This window comes from Notamacropus eugenii, chromosome 3 (assembly GCF_028372415.1).
Source record: "Notamacropus eugenii isolate mMacEug1 chromosome 3, mMacEug1.pri_v2, whole genome shotgun sequence".
NCBI lineage: Eukaryota > Metazoa > Chordata > Mammalia > Diprotodontia > Macropodidae > Notamacropus > Notamacropus eugenii.
Window position 1 is genome coordinate 328,601,921 of NC_092874.1, and position 19,741 is coordinate 328,621,661.

At 36.8% G+C, this 19,741-nt stretch overlaps 1 protein-coding gene across 2 annotated transcripts in view; it reads left to right on the forward strand.

Moving 5' to 3' along the window:
- PTCH1 (patched 1) overlaps positions 1–19,741 on the forward strand; it is an 88,731-nt gene that overhangs the window by 46,772 nt on the left and 22,218 nt on the right. For both annotated transcript variants that reach the window (XM_072596908.1, XM_072596907.1), the window contains exons 9-16: positions 912–1,043; positions 1,372–1,527; positions 2,036–2,134; positions 3,644–3,769; positions 11,539–11,657; positions 12,482–12,884; positions 13,993–14,302; positions 18,975–19,117. In XM_072596908.1, coding sequence (XP_072453009.1) covers positions 912–1,043; positions 1,372–1,527; positions 2,036–2,134; positions 3,644–3,769; positions 11,539–11,657; positions 12,482–12,884; positions 13,993–14,302; positions 18,975–19,117 — 1,488 coding nt within the window. The remainder of the gene's footprint in view (positions 1–911; positions 1,044–1,371; positions 1,528–2,035; positions 2,135–3,643; positions 3,770–11,538; positions 11,658–12,481; positions 12,885–13,992; positions 14,303–18,974; positions 19,118–19,741) is intronic.

The following is a 19,741-nucleotide window of genomic DNA, read 5'->3' on the forward strand; positions in this document are numbered from 1 at the left end:
TTGGTGTTATCTAAAATGTTTTGAGTGACCAAATGTGAACTGTAGATCTAAACCATAACACTGTATAAAGGCACTTGGTCAGTTAGAAAAGGTGTCTGGAAAACATTAGCGAGGCATCAAAATCTGCTCACAGCTGCAGTCCCATTGGTGAGGTCATGTGACATTATTTGGCCTTTGTTTCCCAAGCAGTGACCTCGACTGAGCTGCTCATGACCTTTTAAAAGTGACTAGCCAATGAAGAGGGGGAGGAGTACCCTTAAGAATTTGTTGTTTTGTATTAGGGGCAAAAATTTGTATAGCTACAGATCAACTGTAGAGTTATGATAGAGAGAAAAATGAAGCCTATGTAACTTATGGCCATATAACAGTCTTCTTACATTAAAAAAAAAAATCAATTGCATTGAATGAATGGGAGCAAGGATGATATGGTTAAAAAAAAAAAAAAAAAGCCTTGGATTTTAAGCCAGACAGCCTAGGTTCAATCTTAGTCTGCTACATACTCCCTGTGTGACTGTTCACAGCCCCTTTACCTACGTCTGGGCGGGCCTCATTTTCCTCTTCTGTAGAGTGTGAGGTTTGGACCAAGTGATATAAAAGGTCACTTCCAGTTCTAAGCCTATTACGATTCTTTGAACTGCAATGATGTTCTCTACAAATTATATATTCAAATTTGGTCAGAAATTGTCTTCATTGTCCTAGGATCAAGTGGATGGCGGCTGATGTCATTTCCAACTCAAATTCTGTGAGGCTGATGATCAGTTGAAGGTCAACCATCCTGTATTATGTAGAGTTTTTTTTCTTTTACTGCTTTAGGGGAAAAAAATGTCTCAAGAAGGTCTCTGCTTTTGGATTGTAACTGAGTTCTTCATTCTATTTGGTATTTCTGATTTTTTGTTATTTTATTTTCATAGGTGGTTCATCAGAGTGTTGCACAAAACTCTACCCAGAAGGTGCTTTCTTTTACTACAACTACTCTGGATGACATCCTGAAATCTTTCTCGGATGTCAGTGTTATCCGAGTTGCTAGTGGCTACTTATTAATGGTAAAAAAGGATTCTATTCTGTAGATCCTCCCCACTTCCATACCACTTGGTTGTTAATTCTCACTTCCTAGCTTTATAATGGTTTTTAAATTAAAATATGAACCCTTTTTTTATTTGCAATTTGGACATCTTTGACTTTCTATTGTCATTCATTTGCGTATTCTTTGTAATACAATCTATATTTGATATGGGGTCAGGGTTGGGAACACTTTTGAATTATCCTTATAATATTCTAATATTTGGCTTTTGTGTTATTTTCTTTTTCTCTTCCTCTTTCCCCCAATCCTCCTATTCCATCCCACCTCAACCCTCACTGCTCTGCTTACAGCTCGCCTATGCCTGTTTAACTATGCTTCGGTGGGACTGTGCCAAATCCCAGGGTGCTGTGGGACTGGCTGGAGTCTTGTTGGTTGCACTGTCAGTAGCTGCAGGATTGGGCCTGTGCTCATTGATTGGAATTTCCTTTAATGCTGCAACAACTCAGGTACTCAAGGAACCATTCATCTGATGTTCATGTGCACCTATCCCCTCTCCGGAGTTTTAACTAACCAGCCATTTTCACTTCATATAGCAAAGGACTTTGGACTCTCTTCCACTAGGACATGTGCCTAGTAGCTTTGTTCACAGAGTTGTCCACTCCAGGAAGATGTAGAAGAGCAAGTAAATGTGTTGAGGGAGTCATTAGAGAAGGAAGAATTGTCACTACAGATGTTTACTTGGGTTCTTTCTATCTCTTTTTGCTTTGTAACTCTCAAAACTTTTTGTACATAGAGATCTAATGCAGTTCTGTGTTTGAGGTTGAGTTATAAAAGCAATGGGCAGCTGGAGATCTGAAAGGGTCATCTCAAAAGAGCTACAGAATAAAATGAGAGATTTCATTTTGGATGTCTGTTAGAGGATACTCAAGGTGGTGTTCTAAGTAGCTGAGTAGTCAATGAAACAGTAGGTCATCAGTGTAATAACACCATTGTCATTTAACCTTCTTTACATAGGTTTTGCCTTTTCTTGCTCTTGGAGTTGGTGTGGATGATGTTTTCCTTTTGGCACATGCATTCAGCGAAACGGGGCAAAATAAAAGAATCCCTTTTGAGGTAATGGGAAAAGATGGGGGAAGAATGAGAGGGAACTGGTGGCATACACAAAATACACTTAATAGCTAGAAGTAGATTCCTTTTTTTTTTCGAGTTCACTTTTTTTTGGTGGTAAATCTTAAAATGTCCGAGATCAGAAGAATTTGTTTGGAGCATTAATGTTCTGTGTAGAAGAAAAAGCAGAATTTCCCCCTAATTTTTACTAAGTAACACTTATTTTAAATGAGGTACACTTTAAAGAGACCCACAAGAATGCCTTCAAACCTTAGATTCAAAGTGCTCTTGGAATAGTTTCTTCTTTTAAAATATAAAATTTAATGTTGAATGAGATTTCCTTTCTAAATGCTGTGTCTTTTCCAAAGCAATATGTAGCTGCCTGTTTGTTTTAATTTTTTGAAAAATAGGTTCACAACATACCCTTTTTCAACAGTTTGGTCTTAGGTCATCACAAATTCAGCTTCCATATGCTTTTCTATAAAAAATAAACACAGCTTTAAGTTAGAAAAAGAATATTTCTCAATTTCTGAATAAAGGATAAATCTTTGTGTGGTCTTCTGGTTCATTGCAACATGCTTTTCAAAAGTGTACAACAGTGCCAACACTCAAGAAAACAAATAGTTTAATGTGAAGTCAATGCATGCCAGTTTTGTTGTCTGAAAAGAGATGAAAACAGGAGTAAATTGATACAATGCATGCATTTTTTTACGTCAGCATTAACTGAAATTTCAGTTCTTCAGCTATACTGAGTCTTTTGCTAACTTTTCAAAATTATTATATCCGTTCAACTGTTATGTAATTTAAGTGAATTTTTAAAATGTATTTATGATTATTTTAGTAACAATCTGCTTTCTTAAAAAAGACTATCCTGAGACATCATTATTAATGCTGATAGTAGGAGATAAAGCTAAACATATTGTAGTTACATTAGGTTTTTATTTTATAATTGAATTGTGGCATGACTTAATCTCTTTTAACTCTAAGCTCAAATGTAAAAGCCTGTGTTTGGCTTTGAAAGCCTTCTGTAACTTGGCCCCTTCCTATTTTTCCAGTCTTCTTACACTTTACTTGTTTCCTCATACTCTACAACTCAGTGGCAGTAGTCTCCCTGCTGATTCTCACTTAAGACTCTCCCTGTCACGACTGTTCATTTTCACGGACCCTTTCCTCCACCTGGAATGCTCTCTCTCCTCATCTACTTTCTAGCCTCCTTCAAGTCTTAACAAAAATCCCACCTTCTCCAAGAAGCTTTTCCAAGTCCCCCTCACTGTTTGGACCTTCCTTCTGAAATGACTTTTGCCTATATGTATCTTATATGTACGTAGCTGTTTGTATATTATTTTCTACTGTTAGATTGTGAGCTCCACAAGGGAAGAAACACTTCTAGACTTTCTTTCTATCCTAGTGCCTAGTACATAGTAAGCACTTAATAAGTACACCAGAATTAGCCAGTTGTGTTATAATGAGATGCTACTGTATGTAGATTTACAAGGTGCTGTATATCATTTCCAGGACAGGACAGGGGAATGTTTGAAGCGAACTGGAGCCAGTGTGGCCCTCACCTCAATCAGCAATGTCACAGCCTTCTTTATGGCAGCTTTAATCCCCATTCCTGCTCTTCGGGCATTTTCACTCCAGGTAAGTTTCTAGTAGGTTTGGAGATTCTTAGAAATGCTCAAAAAGTCTCAGATTCAACAGCCCAGGTCCCACAAACTCATAAAAAGGTATTTTGTAAGGGAGTTCATAGATCATCTGTATTCTTTATGGAATATGTACATATGGCTAATTTGACTTAAAATTTCAGTCTGGAGTTTCAATGTCACAAAACATATTACCTTTAAAATGTTCAACAGGTCCTAGTTTTCATTTATGTCATGCTCTTTATCCTAAATTTCTGAGAAGTTTGTAACCTTATTACAAGTTTTTGTATCTGAGAGTGCTTTTTAATCTATTTCTCTCTTAATTTTTCCATTCTGCAAATGGTCAATGTAAGGATTCCGAGAATTTCTTTGAAAGTTCCCCCAAGTTCATCAGTTTACACAGGATTAATCCAATTCAATTCCATTTAATGTACATTTATCAACAATCAACTACGTTCAAGGGTCCATGCTAGATTACGAGAGTACAAAGATAAAATGATAAAAAGAAAAACAAAAAAAACCGCTAATCCCTGCCTGCAAGGAGTGATTTAAAAAAAAATAGATGGCATTATCTCTGAAGTTTTCTAATTACATATATGACAGTATCATTAAATATCATTTTGCCCTAAGTTCTGCCTGTTCACATTATCTTACTCTTCTGATTTTGTTTAGTAAAAAAGGGGAGTTATAGTCATACATGTATAGGAAAATCAATTAGTAAATTAATTAGTTAGGTATTTTGTTATATTTTGCTCAACTTGTGATTTTTTGTTGGATCTAGACTTCTGTCATCATCATTATTTGGTTTTTAGTGAATAATCATGTATTTGAATTCCCAAATACACCAGAATGCAAACCATCTTTGCAAAACAAAGTCAGCACCTGAACTGCACTCAGTACTTCATAAAGCTTTTTAACTTAAGCTAATAAATCAACCTTTCCCAGAAAAGCTATTAACACAACTGTAACTTGTAGAGTCCTAGAGCTAGAAAGATTTTAGCCAAACTTTGAATTTTATAGTTAAAGAAACTGAAGTCCAGGGAGGTTTTGAACTCAGATCCTTTTATGCGTGAACCTCTGCTTTTTCCACTGTCATGCTGCTAACTTGCTAATACTTAGTGTCTTTAGTATGAGATACACAGGCTTGCTCAGAATTTACCAAGGCATTGCCTTTGGCAAACCAAAAAGCTGTTTTTTCAGAAGGGCATGTTATTAGCTTTTTCATAGACTTAGTGTATCAGTTGCAAGGTGAATTGCCTATTTTCTAGCATTTTTAACACTATTTGACCTTTCAGCAAATAATTTTCATGAATTCTTGAGCACCACTGATTTGGTCTTCAGAAGAAAATTAGAAAGCACAGAAAGACTTTTTGAAAAAATCAGTGATTGTAGATTATTGCTTAATACTGTCTTGCGCCTAGTAGGTACTTAAATGCTTGTTGTATTTAATTGAATGTAAGGTGTTTATTGAACAGATAAATGCATTTTAATCTGACTTATGACAGATTCAGGGATAATGAAAATATTTTAAATTGTATTTAGCCATGTAATAATTAAATTAATAATTTTTGTATGATTATAGATGTGTCCAGATCTTATTCGTTATTCAACTTTTTCCCCGTTTTCTTTGATATTTTGTAGGCATATGCTGAACTAGATTTTCAGATTTTATTTTTATCCTATAGGTAGACTGTTGGAATGAATGGAAACTTATGAATTTTGAGATATAGTTGAGATTTCTCTTCTTAATCTCTACTTTATCTCAACAAAAAATAAATTTCTCCTTTCCCTAACTTTTCTACCCTCCCCCCCCACCCCTCTCCTTACCCCTTCTCATTTCTATCTATCTCAGCCACACAGATGAAACCAAGATAAAACTCATATTTTCTTGTCTTTTATGTAATGTGATCTTTGGAACTTAATAAAGATTACCCATGGCAAACTTTTTAAAAAGAACACTAAAAACCTTTACTTTTACTTAGTATAGTATAGACAAAATACTGCCGTAAGTGTATAATGAACTAAAGTCTCCCCTTGGAAAAAAAAAAAAATCTCATAGGGAAAAAATAGTCTTTAGAAAACTTCATTTCTGATTCAAGCCACTAGAGCACTATTTAGTAGACTGTGTTTTCAACCCAAGAGGGCCTCCTTTATGCTCCAAGAATCGTTTATACACTGGGAAACTCTGGCTCATTCAGCATCTCAAAAATGTTATAATTACTTCAATACTCTAAAAGAGTTGCTACTTACAAGATATTTTTGGTCACTTTTAAAATCTATTGACATTCCCCACTGACAAATAGGCTTTACAAATTCTAGAATGTACCCAGTTGTGATGATTTGTAGCCAGTTGTATTCATTGTGTTTACATTGGAGAGACTCCCACAGGTTAAGCAAGGATCTGGAATGATCCAAAATTGTTCAGTCCTATAAAGAAACAGATGTTAACATCCATTTTATTCCTCTAACTCCACCCCCTCTGCCCCAGTAGAACTTTTTCCAGCGTTATTAAAAGAAGTGGGTGAATTTTTCTGGTGATATTGAAATGGCTGATCTCTTCATGCATCTGTCCAAATCTCATCTCTATACAAATAAGCAGTGACACCATCTCCAGTCCTTTGGGGCAAAATAATGTGTCAAGTATGCACCCACTGACCTGCACTGGGGCTCTGCTGGTAACTGAATCATATTTGCTCTTCAATGAAAAAAATCCCAGAACAGAACTCCTTATTGTTCCAAATGGGAAGAGTATTTCAACTGAGACTCCATTAGGCAGGGTCCATGCCTTCTCTGTACCCTCTAAATACATTGTCAGGGCTTGAGAGATGTCTTTGTTTTGCATGTTATAAGGTATGACCAATATGAATGAGATGATTTTTCAATAGCTGATATTTCTTTTCGTCACAATACCATCCTCAGAATGCAAAATCATCTCTAATGAACTGTAGTTCTTTGTGAATTTCCAAACTTACACCTTAAACTTCATTTACCTCATGCCATGACCATTTGCTTATATTTTTCCACTTTATTTAGAATTGATTTAAACAAGAAAACTCTGTTGTTTTTTACTTTCTCCTGATGCACTTAAAGAATCACTAAAATAGTTTCCTTCTTTTCTTTTCCTTCCCTCTATCCACCCCCCCCCCCCCAGAAAACCACTAATCCAAAAGAGAAATTTACATTTATCTGGTGCAGTAAGTTTAGAAACAAAGGTACCTTTGACTTCTTCCCAGTTCTTTTTATTAACACATGATCACATGGAACAAGAAGTTTTATGTATATATACATATCTATATCTATATACATACATGTATGTATATATATATATATATATATATATAACTAAAGAGTTATAGAAAAGCTAGGAGAAGGAAGGACATCTCAAAGGGGCATTTGGAATATTCTATTCCAGAATAATATTCTGTTCAGGAATAGAGTGGATGATTGCCATTGTGGATGCCTCTTGGCTGTGTATAAAACATCCTTTAGGTTTCCCTAGGTAGTCTGTGAGCTCCTCAACAACAGAGTCTGTTTCTTTTTTGTCTTTTTGTCCACAGTACCCAGTAAAATGACGAGCACCTAGATGCTTAATAAGTTCTTGTTGATTGATTATTGATTGATAGATCTATTTGGATTAGCAGGAAGGGAGACAATGAACCAAGTAAGCCTTCAGTAATGAAGGGAAAGAAAGACACAACTCTGTTGCTTCCTTTTTTGGGGTGTTGTGTATGCTCCTGTGGCACGGTAGACCTACTGGGGCGCAAAAGGATCATCCATTAGGAGCTGGAAAGGACCGTAGAGAACATGTAATCCAATCTCATTTTGCAGGTGAAGAAACTTGAGCCCAAAGAGGTTCAATGACTCACACAAAGTAGCCACAAGTAGTAAGTGGCCTTGAGTCCCTCTGACCCTGAATCCAGTGTTCTTTTGACGATATCATGCTTACCACTTTTCTTGTTGCGATATGTCTGTATCTCCCTTCTTCCACATCTAGCATATGGTAGCTGCTCATGCTCTAAAGTTGGGAACTCACCTCATGAGAAGGGCTAGTCTGTGATGACTCTGCAATTAAGATTCTGCCATAGGCTACATATCTGTGAGTTTCCTGAGACTCCTTTCACCCTGCATCCATCCTTCTCAAGGGGTATATTTGAGTGAATGGGATAAAAGAGCAAGGATAGTTCAAACAAAAAGGGAAAGGTCACTTCTGGGGGCGTAGAAAGGGATGGCTTTCAAGCAGGTCTTAAAATAGTAGATAGGTTTTCAGCAGATATCCACTGGTTATGGGCAACGGCATTCTAAAAACAGTAGAGGAACTAAAGGCTTTGTAGTGGAAAATTGTCATGAGGACCCAAATATTAGTTTAATATTTCATCGATAGCTGAATTATATTGATTTTTAAATACTTGTTTCTTGAGTAGAAATTTGGCCTTTGGAGATGCTCATTAACTCTTCCAGACTATTGAGGTACCACTTAGTGAGCCATTATGCAACTGTCTGAAAATTTTAATGTAGCCCTCCCCCACTATGTGATTTGCCACATTATGTTAGGTATGGGGAGAATTGGTTCATCAAGGATACTTCTTAATTGTTCATAATGGAAGCTAATGGATATTTCCTTAATAACTATATTTGTAACTTGCGTGGTAAAATAAGGAACTCTGTGATAAAGTTCATTGCTACATGCATTTTAATACATCATAGGTCAAATTATGTCATTTTATATATAACAGCAGTATCAGGTATGTATTAATTCAGTATTGTTAGGGAAGAATATGTACTGTTCTCTCAAGTCAGTGTTAATATTGTATTAGGGAGCATTTTGCATTTAATTTTGTATTTATTTAGAAATAAAATCGAGAAAGAATTTTTTTTTCCATCAAAGTATAAAATATACAAGATCAAAATGACAAATGTGTTTGTGGACATATTATTTACATATTAATAGATGTAGGTATTCTTGTCCTTTGAACTGTATTCTGTGTTGGGAGGTCCCTGTAAGGCGCTTTTACCAATGCAGATCAGTAGCTTCTTTGCAATTTTCTGTTTTATAGAGCCGTCTAGAGGTATTCAGTGAAAGGCTAAGTGATTTGCCTGCCTGTGTCAAAGGTGGAACTTGAACCCATGACTTCCTGTCTCTGAGGCCAGCTTACCATCCACTATGCCAAGCTGCTCTTCTTATAGGATATTATATACTCTAAGGAATATCCATGGTTCCTTAAGAGTATTGACCTGTCAAGAAACTAGCCTAGGCTGTTTAAATATAGTTTAAAAAAAACTTACTACTTTCCTTTTCTGGCACCAACAACTTTCTGTGCTGCTGTTGTAAGAATTTAATTAATAAAAGTAAAGCGTTGGGGGGTTAGGGTGTGGGTGCGGATGGAAAGGGGGAACATCTGGGCTTTGCATCTTCTATCAAAAGAGAATTGCCAATCGTCATCCATAAGGTGGAAGTCTAAGTGACAGGCATCCTCGGCTGCTCATCACCTCTGGCTATGATATACACCCACTCTCCTTGGGTGGTCTGCCAGAAATGGAAAATAGCAGCACATACCTTAGGTAGGGCCCCAACCTACTAGCCTCGCTTGGCTTCTCTCTCTGTGACTCCAGCACAAACAACTATTATTCTTTCACTTCACTTAACAGATGTAAGAGTAGCAGCTGGATTTTCTAAGGGATGGAATCACTGATATTGATGGGAGAAAACCAAAAAGGTTGTGAGTTTCCTTCCATTTCAGATACCACCCCCTCCCTAGAAATATAGTCTTTGCTTCCTATTTATGCCTTTTTAAAAAAAGAAGAAGAAAACCATGAAAAAGTTTTCTTTTTGGCTGCTTTACCCACACTTTTCTTTTTCTTAGGACTAACTTCTTCCTCCCTTCTAATTCAGTCTCTGTAACTCTGTGTTCCTTACATGGAAGAGTTGGAGGCACAGTCCTTCTATACTCAGTCCCTAGGACACAAAGCTAATACATTTCCGAAATCCTCAACATCCTAGGTTCCATAGTCTTCTTTTTCTTAAGTCTCTCCTTCCCAGGAAGAATAAAAACAAATTTTAAAATGGACCAGGAAGAACATTCTACAGTTTCAGTTAGAAGAGGGCGCTAAGGAATGAATGCTTTTGACCTTGATTCAGTCATTCCACAATTTTTATTAAATGCCAGGGAAGTACAGAGTAATGAATGAGAGACTGGGGAGACGCAAAGACAGAACTGCCCTCCAGTGATCTTACAAGTCTTTTTATCACCTCTATGCAATGTAAGGCCATATGATACATGCCCAGCAATCTGAAAGCATCAGAGAACTCTCCAGAGATCCTGGAGCTTTTCTTTGAATGTAGTAAGGGATGGTTTGGCATAAGCCTCTTAAGGATAAAAGGACAATCCAAAGTCTTCCTAGTATTATTTAGGTTTTACCAAACTAGTGGCATTTCACTATATTTTCAAATGGGGAAGATCATTTAGGAATGTGAAAAAGATATCTAAAACATTTACTGTTAAAGGAGATAAAAGTTACTAAATACAAAAAAAATTACTTTATAACTCTCTCATTATAAGAAAGCCTCACAGAAATCCATATGGTCAGTTAATAAGAACATCTCTCCAAGGTATGCCAGATGCAGTTTCACCTCTGATGTTCCTCTTATTATAGACCCTTTTAAGACACTCATTTTTTTCTAGGTGGTGCTGCGGATAGAGCACTAGACCTGGAAGCAGGAACACCTGAGTTCAAATCTGTGCCCTTGGGCAAATCACTTAACCTTGCTTTGCCTCAGTTTTTTCAGCTGTAAAGTGGAAATCTAATGATCTTAACTCCCAAGGTTGTTAAGAGGATCATATTTGTAAAACTCCTAGTACAGTGGCTGGTACATAGTAGTCACTATATAAATGCCAGCTATTATAATTATTCAGATTTTGAAGTGCCTCTAATTTCTCATTTTTCCTTTCCTCCCCATGTGGTCTCCCTTGTTTGGAAGTATTTAGCTGTCCCTTAACAAATGTCACAAGAAGTTTTGTTGTAAAATTATGATTTTAATTTCTAAGTGTTTTTATGTAAATCTCGATCGTTTAGCGTTTCAGAAGAAAAAATTATAAGAGACTTCTTCTTCCCCCATATCTTCCTATTCAGCTGGCCCTCTGTTGACATACCCAGTACAGCCCCAATTTTACAATTTTCACTGAGTCTGCAGTTGGCTTAATGGAATACTAAGGTGGATGCTACATCATGGAGTGATTTTTAAAAATCTGTACTGGTTTATTCTATATATGCTATGATCATATAAAGGAATTTCTTTCCTGCTCTATTATCTATGACCTTTTATTTTACTGTGCTCACAAAGCAGTACCACAGTGTATTGCAGAGGATATATTAAGTTGATTAAAAACCCCAGAGAAGATGTTTGAAATTTTATTTTGTTTATAAAAGGTACCATTATGATGTACCCGATCTGGCTTATGCACAAGTTTTCAAAATGTCAAATCAGTGTCATTGTAGAAATTTACAGAAAGGGAAGTTAAAAAAAAACTCCAGAAATATACACATTGTTCTATGTTTGTATGGGTGATTTGGTTCTCTAATAGCAAGTGACATTACTTGGAATTTCTCTGATTTAACTGTCATTCATTGTTAAAGTTTTAAAAATTCAAGGATGACACTTCAAGTATTACTGGGTAAAATTCAAAGGAACTTGAAGGCTTTTTCAAATCATTTCCCATCTGGAGAAGAGACCTGTTGCTGACCTTGATTTTCTTTTCTTGGTTTTTCTAGGCTGCTATAGTTGTGGTATTTAATTTTGCCATGGTTCTGCTCATTTTCCCTGCTATTCTAAGTATGGACCTATACAGACGAGAAGACAGGAGGTTGGATATCTTCTGCTGTTTTACAAGGTAAATGTCTGTGAGAAATTTGTATTCAGTATTTACAGAGCAGTACTATTTACCCAGCATCTTCTAGTTCATAAATTTAAAGGTAAAGGCAGTTAAGTAGTTTGCTTTAAACTACTCATATATTTTAGAAATATATAAGTTTTAGAAAGAAGGATTTCAGAAGTCGTAAAGGTGGGTGAAGAACCTATCATTCAGTGTGTTTTAATTAGCTATATTCAGGGTAAGCCATCTGGTTGATCTAATTTATTCTTTATAAAGAATTGATTTTTTTTTTAACATGTAAAGGAGCGATAATCATTAGTTACACCATATAGCAGATTATTTTGAGGAAAAATGAGTTTGAAGTATTTATCAAGTCACTTGAGCACTTTTATTTTATCTTATTATTTTTATTTTCACTTTACAGATTTAAATATACTGAGTCTCAGGTATAATGTTGAATTCAGCTAATCTAAAAGGAAAAGTCTAGGACTAACAGTCAAGAAACCTGGATTATGTCCTTTATTAGCTTTGTGACCATTGGCAAGATCCCTCATCTGTCAAGTGGGGATAATGCTTGCCCTTCATCCAGAGCTGTTGGGAGGAAGGTCACATGGGGTTAAGGGTATGAAGGAGTATTCACATGGATAGTCTAATGAGACGTCTTATGAGTGGTTTATATTGCTGAGTACATAGCATGAACTCAACAGTTGAGCTTAATGAAATGGTGTTTTCTTCTAAAGTCAGAAATATGTAAGATTGAAAATATCAAGTGATATCTTTCCTTAATTTCAGTGCAAGTTTTGAGTCGTCGTTTTTGTTTTTGCTTTCCCAACTCCTTTCAGTCCTTGTGTCAGCAGAGTGATTCAGGTTGAACCTCAGGCCTACACAGATACCAATGACAACACCCGTTATAGCCCTCCACCTCCATACAGCAGTCACAGCTTCGCCCATGAAACTCAAATCACCATGCAATCCACAGTTCAGTTGCGCACTGAATATGACCCTCACACCCAGGTGTATTATACCACCGCAGAACCTCACTCCGAGATCTCTGTACAGCCTGTCACCATGACCCAGGATAACCTCAGCTGCCATAGTCCAGAAAGTACAAGCTCAACAAGAGATTTGCTCTCTCAGTTCTCAGACTCAAATCTTCATTGCCTGGAGCCACCTTGTACTAAGTGGACCCTATCATCTTTTGCTGAGAAGCATTATGCGCCATTCCTCTTGAAACCAAAAGCCAAGGTAATCTGTCAAAAATAGACGATTCTAACTTTCCTTTAGAAACGTTCTTAAATTTGGAACGCAAAATCTTACAGAAGTGAATGTTGAAAACTAAAAATAAATAATTTTTTTAAAAAAAAGAAAAAAAGAAAAACCTTGTACTGAAATAGTAAAATACTAATTTTTAAATTAATTTTTACAAAAAGATTCTTAACCTGGGGGTTGAACTAGTTTTAAAATCTTTTGATAATTGTATTTCAATATAATTACTTTCCTTTGTCCTATTATGTATTTTATTTTGTTCATACGAAAACCTTCCACTGAGAAAGAGGATTCATAAGCCAAAATGGGAAGTCCATGACACAAAAAAGGTTGAGAACTTATGCTTTAGAAGAGTAAATTAAGAAGCTCGGTAGACTAGATAGAGTGCTAGACCTTGATTTTGGAAATTCTGAGTTCAAATCCAGCCTCAGATACTTAGTTATATGCCACTGTGCAAGTCCCTTAACCTGTATCTGTCTCAATTTCCTCTACTGTAAAATGGGGCTAAGAAAAACACCTGCTTCCCAGGATTGTTGTGAGGATAAAATGAGATATTTTAAAAGCATCTTGTAAACCTTAAAGCACTATATAGATGCTAGCTATTATTTTTATTACTCTGTGAGACTGATTGAATTTCAAGTGTTTCTTCTCTCCTCCCCACCACTACCCTTCTTTTTTTTAAAAAAAAGAACAACTTAATGTGAATTACACTGAGGGATTCTGCAAAGTCAAGAACATACATGCATTGATCCGCTTATTTTGTAAGGAAAAATTGTCAGGATATTTTATGTACCTCTAGGGGAAAATATCCACTGGAGTTTCTTTGAATACAGATTGATTATTTATCTATGCGAAATCTCTTCTGCAACTTCCAGTGACAAGATTCATATTGCTCTGATTCCCAGAAGGAGAAACTCTCATTAATTTCAATTTAATCTTGAGCCTATAGTATGGTGGTAAAAGTGCAATAGTAAAGAAAACGCTATCCTGCTCATGAGTGCTTCTTGTAGCCTGCTCCTGTATTGGAGAAGGGAAACCTGATTAAGTCGCTCAGGTTCTGATCCTGCGCCATTTTGTTTTGTTGCAGGTTGTGGTTATCCTCCTTTTTCTGGGTTTGTTGGGGGTCAGCCTTTATGGAACCACTCGAGTGAGAGATGGGCTGGATCTGACTGACATTGTGCCACGAGAAACGCGAGAGTATGACTTTATCGCAGCTCAGTTCAAATATTTCTCTTTCTACAACATGTACATAGTCACGCAGAAAGCAGACTACCCACATATCCAACACTTACTTTATGACCTTCACAAAAGCTTCAGCAGTGTGAAATATGTCATGTTGGAAGAAAACAAAGAGCTCCCTAAAATGTGGTTACACTACTTTCGAGATTGGCTGCAAGGTAAGAAACTAGTTGGGCTCTTTTTTATTTTTTAAAGAAATCATTTCCTTTGATCTTCAGGTTATCCGAGGATAGGGCTATCCTTCAGTAGAAGTCTTGTTTGGGAAGATAACCCTGCAATGATTTATTAAGTGATCAGACTGAAGTCCTTGTAGTTTTTAGGTATTGTTCTCATGTCTTCCAGTTCGTTTATCTGAGGCAACTTCCAGAGGCTATATCTATGTCAAATGGAGCAAACTTGAACACAATCCTATATGTTAGGTGCTACTGTCGTCACTGATCAGAATGTTCTGGGATTCCCAAGAAAAATCCCATTGGAAGGTGTTGAGTCACATTCTTCCAGCATATTAGGTGGTCCTCCTTGAAAATAAGTTGGTTGCTTTAGGGAGATTTTGGTTTTATGGCATCAAATAGTACCCAATAGAATGGCCTGAAAAAACTGATGACATTCCTATACTGACTCACTCTCAAGTTATAGTTGATGGATTTGGAAGAAGTTGGCTCTTTAAACATCATGATTTAAAATGAACTATCTTTACCATTTTCTCACTTACGTTTTATCAAATCCTATATTATTTTGTTACAAGTAGCCAAATTGTGTATAGAAATATCTTTTTTCCTTTTCTTTCTTTATGTTAGAAACTAGAAAAATAAATGAATGTTATTGACCTGGTGAGATAAATCAAATTTTTTCTTGGCTATTAATAGATTGAGTGTTGTAGTCAGTGATTCCTAGAACACTTGTGAGTAAATATATATACATATATACACATATATTTGTGTGTGTGTGTGTGTGTGTGTGTATACACACATACACATGAAAAAGAGGCTAACAAGTTAGTGTAATTTTCAGGCTCACTCAGGCAAAAATACTTACATTGATACATCTAGATAATTATGAAAACCCTACATGTTGACTTGTTATCCAGATAATTGTAGTAATTTTCTGCTTTTTACTTGGCATATGTGGACACATGCTAACTGACTTTTGGGATATCTTTTCTTCTAGCAATTCTTAGTTTTTACATAATAAAGAAACCAACAAATTTTGTGATTTTTAAATTATTCCTTTCCCTCTGAGTTTTAAATTAAATAACACATTAGGCTAATTGCATTTTGTGTTGAGGGAATAATACTTCAATACACTCTCTGGCCTTGATTGGCTTAATTCCATTTTATTTTAGGGAAAGGTGACTAGGAGGACTCTCACTTTAAGCTCATTTTCAAACATGTTCATGAGATTAATTTATTTCCTGAGTTTGTTTTCATTTTTGTTCAGTAGTTTTGAAAACAGTGTATTTGGAGTTATCAGTAGAAAGAAACCCAAGTAGTTGAAGAATGCCCTGGTTTTTAATTTTTTTTTCTCCCATTGACCAAAAGACATGCAAATAACTTGCCACAAAGGACAAAGAGATCTGCTGTGCAAAGCCAGTTGGTATCTCAAGAGAGGAGGGTTATTGTACAATTTATTTCAGTGTCTTTAGTCTTTCATTAGGAAGTTCAGTATGCCATGTTAATGGAGAGCTTGGGAAGAGGGCAGAAATGTATTGTCTGACTGGAGGCAGCGGATAGGGTTAAAGCCTCTTTAGAGAGTATTGTAAATTATTTCTGTTTTCTTCACTTTAAAGACAAAGAAGCCCTGAAGTTTGTGTTCGAATTCTTCAGAGCCTATGAAAACCTCATGTGTTATAATCATTTCTGGTGACAAATGGAATTCATAGCACTCAACATTTAGACCAAGTTAGATTTTTTTTTTCACACTCTGAAGACATAGCAAGCCCTGAAATTACATGCCCAACTCCAGTGATGTTAGGATTTGGTAAGGACCACTGTACATAAAATGACCAGACACCATGGTCATTGACCACCTCGTTACTTTCAGGCCTGTTAGTGGCTGATTTGGTCATTGAGAATTTACTCTGAGGAAGCAATTATCCATGAATCAGCTTTCCATCAGAGCATTGTGTGCGGTTTTTAGCCATGTGACTCTCATTGACTTTTAATGGAGTTGTCACTGAAACCATTTTGCATTTCCTTACATTGGTTTTCAATTACTTTTTAGTCATATTAACTGATAAGAATATAAACTAGAAAGACAAATTATTTCATTACACAATTTGCAAAACGCAATATTCAATCAATATTAAATTAAATATTAAATAAGTCCATGTTGACTTTGCGTTACAAATGTGGTCATTCATATTTCATGCTGAATTTGGCAAATGCAATCTATACTAACATTAGATATTATAGCTCTAGAAAAGTTTGGCCATTGGAGTTATAGCTGGTCAAGAAACATTTTTATCTGTGACATTTTTACCAGGACTTTTTACAAAGAGAAGTTTTCAAGCTCAGATTTTAACATTCGGCTTTCTTTTCACTGAGGATATTTGAGGGAAGAAAAGTGTTCATTGAGGGGAAACCCCATCTCTTGTAATACCTCTTAATGGTATAGTATATGTTGTTATATCGTGTCTTCTGAGTCAATCAGAAATTATTAAAAGTCTTTTAAATGGCTCAGTAGTACCACTGAGCAGCTGAGTTCTAAAACCTTCTTAGGCTGTTACTTTATTATCTGTTCCACATCATGCCATTTGGTATCTGGGCGGAGAGAGGCTTAATGTACCACTTTGGAAAGAAAGTGAAAGGGTTAAAGCAAAACTGATTCAAGTAATAAAGTCATGAAAATTCTTATTGTGGTGAGGAAAACACAAGGGTATGTTTTGTTGTTTATTTAAAGAAGAAAAGGCTTTAGGCAATCAAACAACATCTGTTCAGCACTTCATGTTGGGTTCATGCTTTTCCATGAAAAACGGTGTGTCTCGACTTAAAAGTGACTGTTCCTTGGCGGTCTCTTCCCTCTCACTCCTTTCCCCTACTCACCCTGAATAATTTCTGCCTCTTCCCCCACACGCACCCTGAATAATAAGGGCTTTCTTTCACCAACAAGACCACACATACCAGATACCCAAACTGTTCATATAAAAACAATGCCCAAAGCAATTACATAGAAAGTATCTAAGTGGGGTCTTCACTGCTCTCCAGGAAAGGAAAAAAATCTCTTTTATTTTTTCCAACACCAAGGACATACCTATTCTGGAAAATCCTGGCCAAACAACCCCATTTTGTATGAGAGTTCTGAAATGAAATACAATTTAGATTCACACTGTCTACAACAGAAAGCATTTATCCTCTCTTACTGGCTACATTCAGCCAAAAATATGCTGCTTTTATTCAAAAGGTGTGTGCGTGTGTGTGTGTGTGTGTGTGTGTGTGTGTGTGTGTGTGTGTGCATGTGGGGGTGGGGGATGGGAGAGTTTGCTTCCTGGGCTTTGGAGGTCTACTTGGGAGGTGACTTTGAAGGGAAAGGGGGGAAGGGAAGGAGAGGAAGAGGTGGTACTGGTGAAGAGTTTGTAAATGCCAGTGATCACTCAAACCCTAAGGCTGTGTCACGGGGGGCCATGTTTTCTCTTCCAACACTTCTATCTCTTTACAGCTGTAGCTAAACGATCAGATCTGTCACGATGGTTTTGATTATGGCAGCACAGCGCAGCTGTGTGCGAGGTGGGTTGGTGGGCTCCCTCCCACCCCCACTCCCCCCAAGTGCTCTCTTTGCTTGGACATGCGGTTTGTCATCTGTTCTCACAGAGCTTTCTTGTATTGATGGAGCTGTGGCTTCCTGTTTTAAATCTGATCCAAATTTTGTGCTGTGAGGTATTTCCCCTCCACCCACACCCCTATTCCTTCCCTCCCCTTCCTACACAGACACAGATCCACATGCTCGTTGTCATGTGCACGAGCAAGCGCATGCACCAGTACACACAAACATACACACGCACCCCTTTTAAGGGTGGCAAAGAGGAAAATACCAGTTGAGAGTGAATAGGTGTTGGCTGTGATCTTTACATATGCTGGCAGTAGATCCCGCGGCTTATATTAGCTACACAAGTTGAACAGATGGAACAAATTGACAAAATCGTGTTCACTCATGCTGTGCTCAAGAAGCAGCTGAGTTGCTGTTTGAAGTTGGAAGCTTGAGTCTGTTTTTTTCTCCTCTTTCAGTGGAATTTCTGGTCGTATGAAAGAACCTGTAGCTTAGCACCTTACAGTAGCTAAGGGAAGTAATGTGCATGGTGCATCTTTTCCTTCTGGGGTGTTTTTGCCTTCAGTTAATGTGGTCTGTCACCTTTTTGTGTGGTGGGGAGCAGGAAACAGGATAAGGTGAGAGCTGGGAGGAGAATAAGAGAAAAATGCATGTGTGCTCATGCGTGGACACGCATATATACATACACATTATGTATATATATATTTGCCTATATGTACACATGTATGTGCATATCTGGTGCACAATTAAACTTAAAATCTAATCGATTTTAACAGAGTGCTAAACTTAAACATATGTTAACAAGTAATTTCTTTTTCTTCTTGGTCCTCCGAAGGTGTTTGTGGCTTTCAAACTCAAATGTACTCAATTATATTCAGATGAATTCTAATTCATTCACAAAAATGATATCCTTATGAATGTCCTTAAACAGAAGTTAGAGTGCACATTCAGTATTTTTTTTAAAAAGCTGATTTATTTTCCATCTCATTTTTTGTCCTCTGAAATAAATGCCAACTTTGTTTTGGTTAGAATTTTGAGATTCCATGCTTGTCTACCTTCTTTCTCTAGGACTACAGGATGCATTTGACAGTGATTGGGAAAGTGGGAAGATCATGCAGAATAATTATAAAAATGGATCAGATGATGGAGTGCTGGCCTACAAACTCCTGGTGCAAACTGGCAGCCGAGATAAGCCCATTGACATCAGCCAGGTAGGTACAATGGAAGAAAGGGTGGGTTTGGATCAAAACACCTGGGTCCATATCCTGCTTCAGTCACTTAACTACCTGTTTGAGTTTGGACAGATTATTTAATCTCTCTGAGCCTCATTTTCACTCTCTAGAAATGAGGGGTTAAACTCAAAGGTCCCTCAGTTATCTCCCAGCTCTAAATCTGTGTTGTTATGAACATCGAATGAAATGCTCAAGAAAGGGTAGTTGTGTATATTTTAGGAATCCTTGGGGGTCAGTAAAGAAATTGAAATACTTGTCATTGTCAGCCTTCAGGATTTGTCAGAGACTTTAGTCCAATCTATAACTGAACAGGAATCCCTTCTACGAGTGGTCAAACAACCTCTACTTGAAGAACTCTAGTGTTGAGAAACCTACTGTCTGTCAAGGCAGCCCATTCCACAGTTAGATAATTCTAATTGTTGGGAAAATTTTCCTCACACCAAATCTAATTTGACTCTTTGCAACTTTTATCCATCACTTCTAGTCTTGTCAAGTAGGGCCCAAAAATGACAAGTTGGTCCTTTTTCCTTGTAAAGAGGGATAAACTCTAGCAACTCTGTGAGCCAGAGGAATGAACCATGCGCCTCAGGAAGTGTTTAGTTG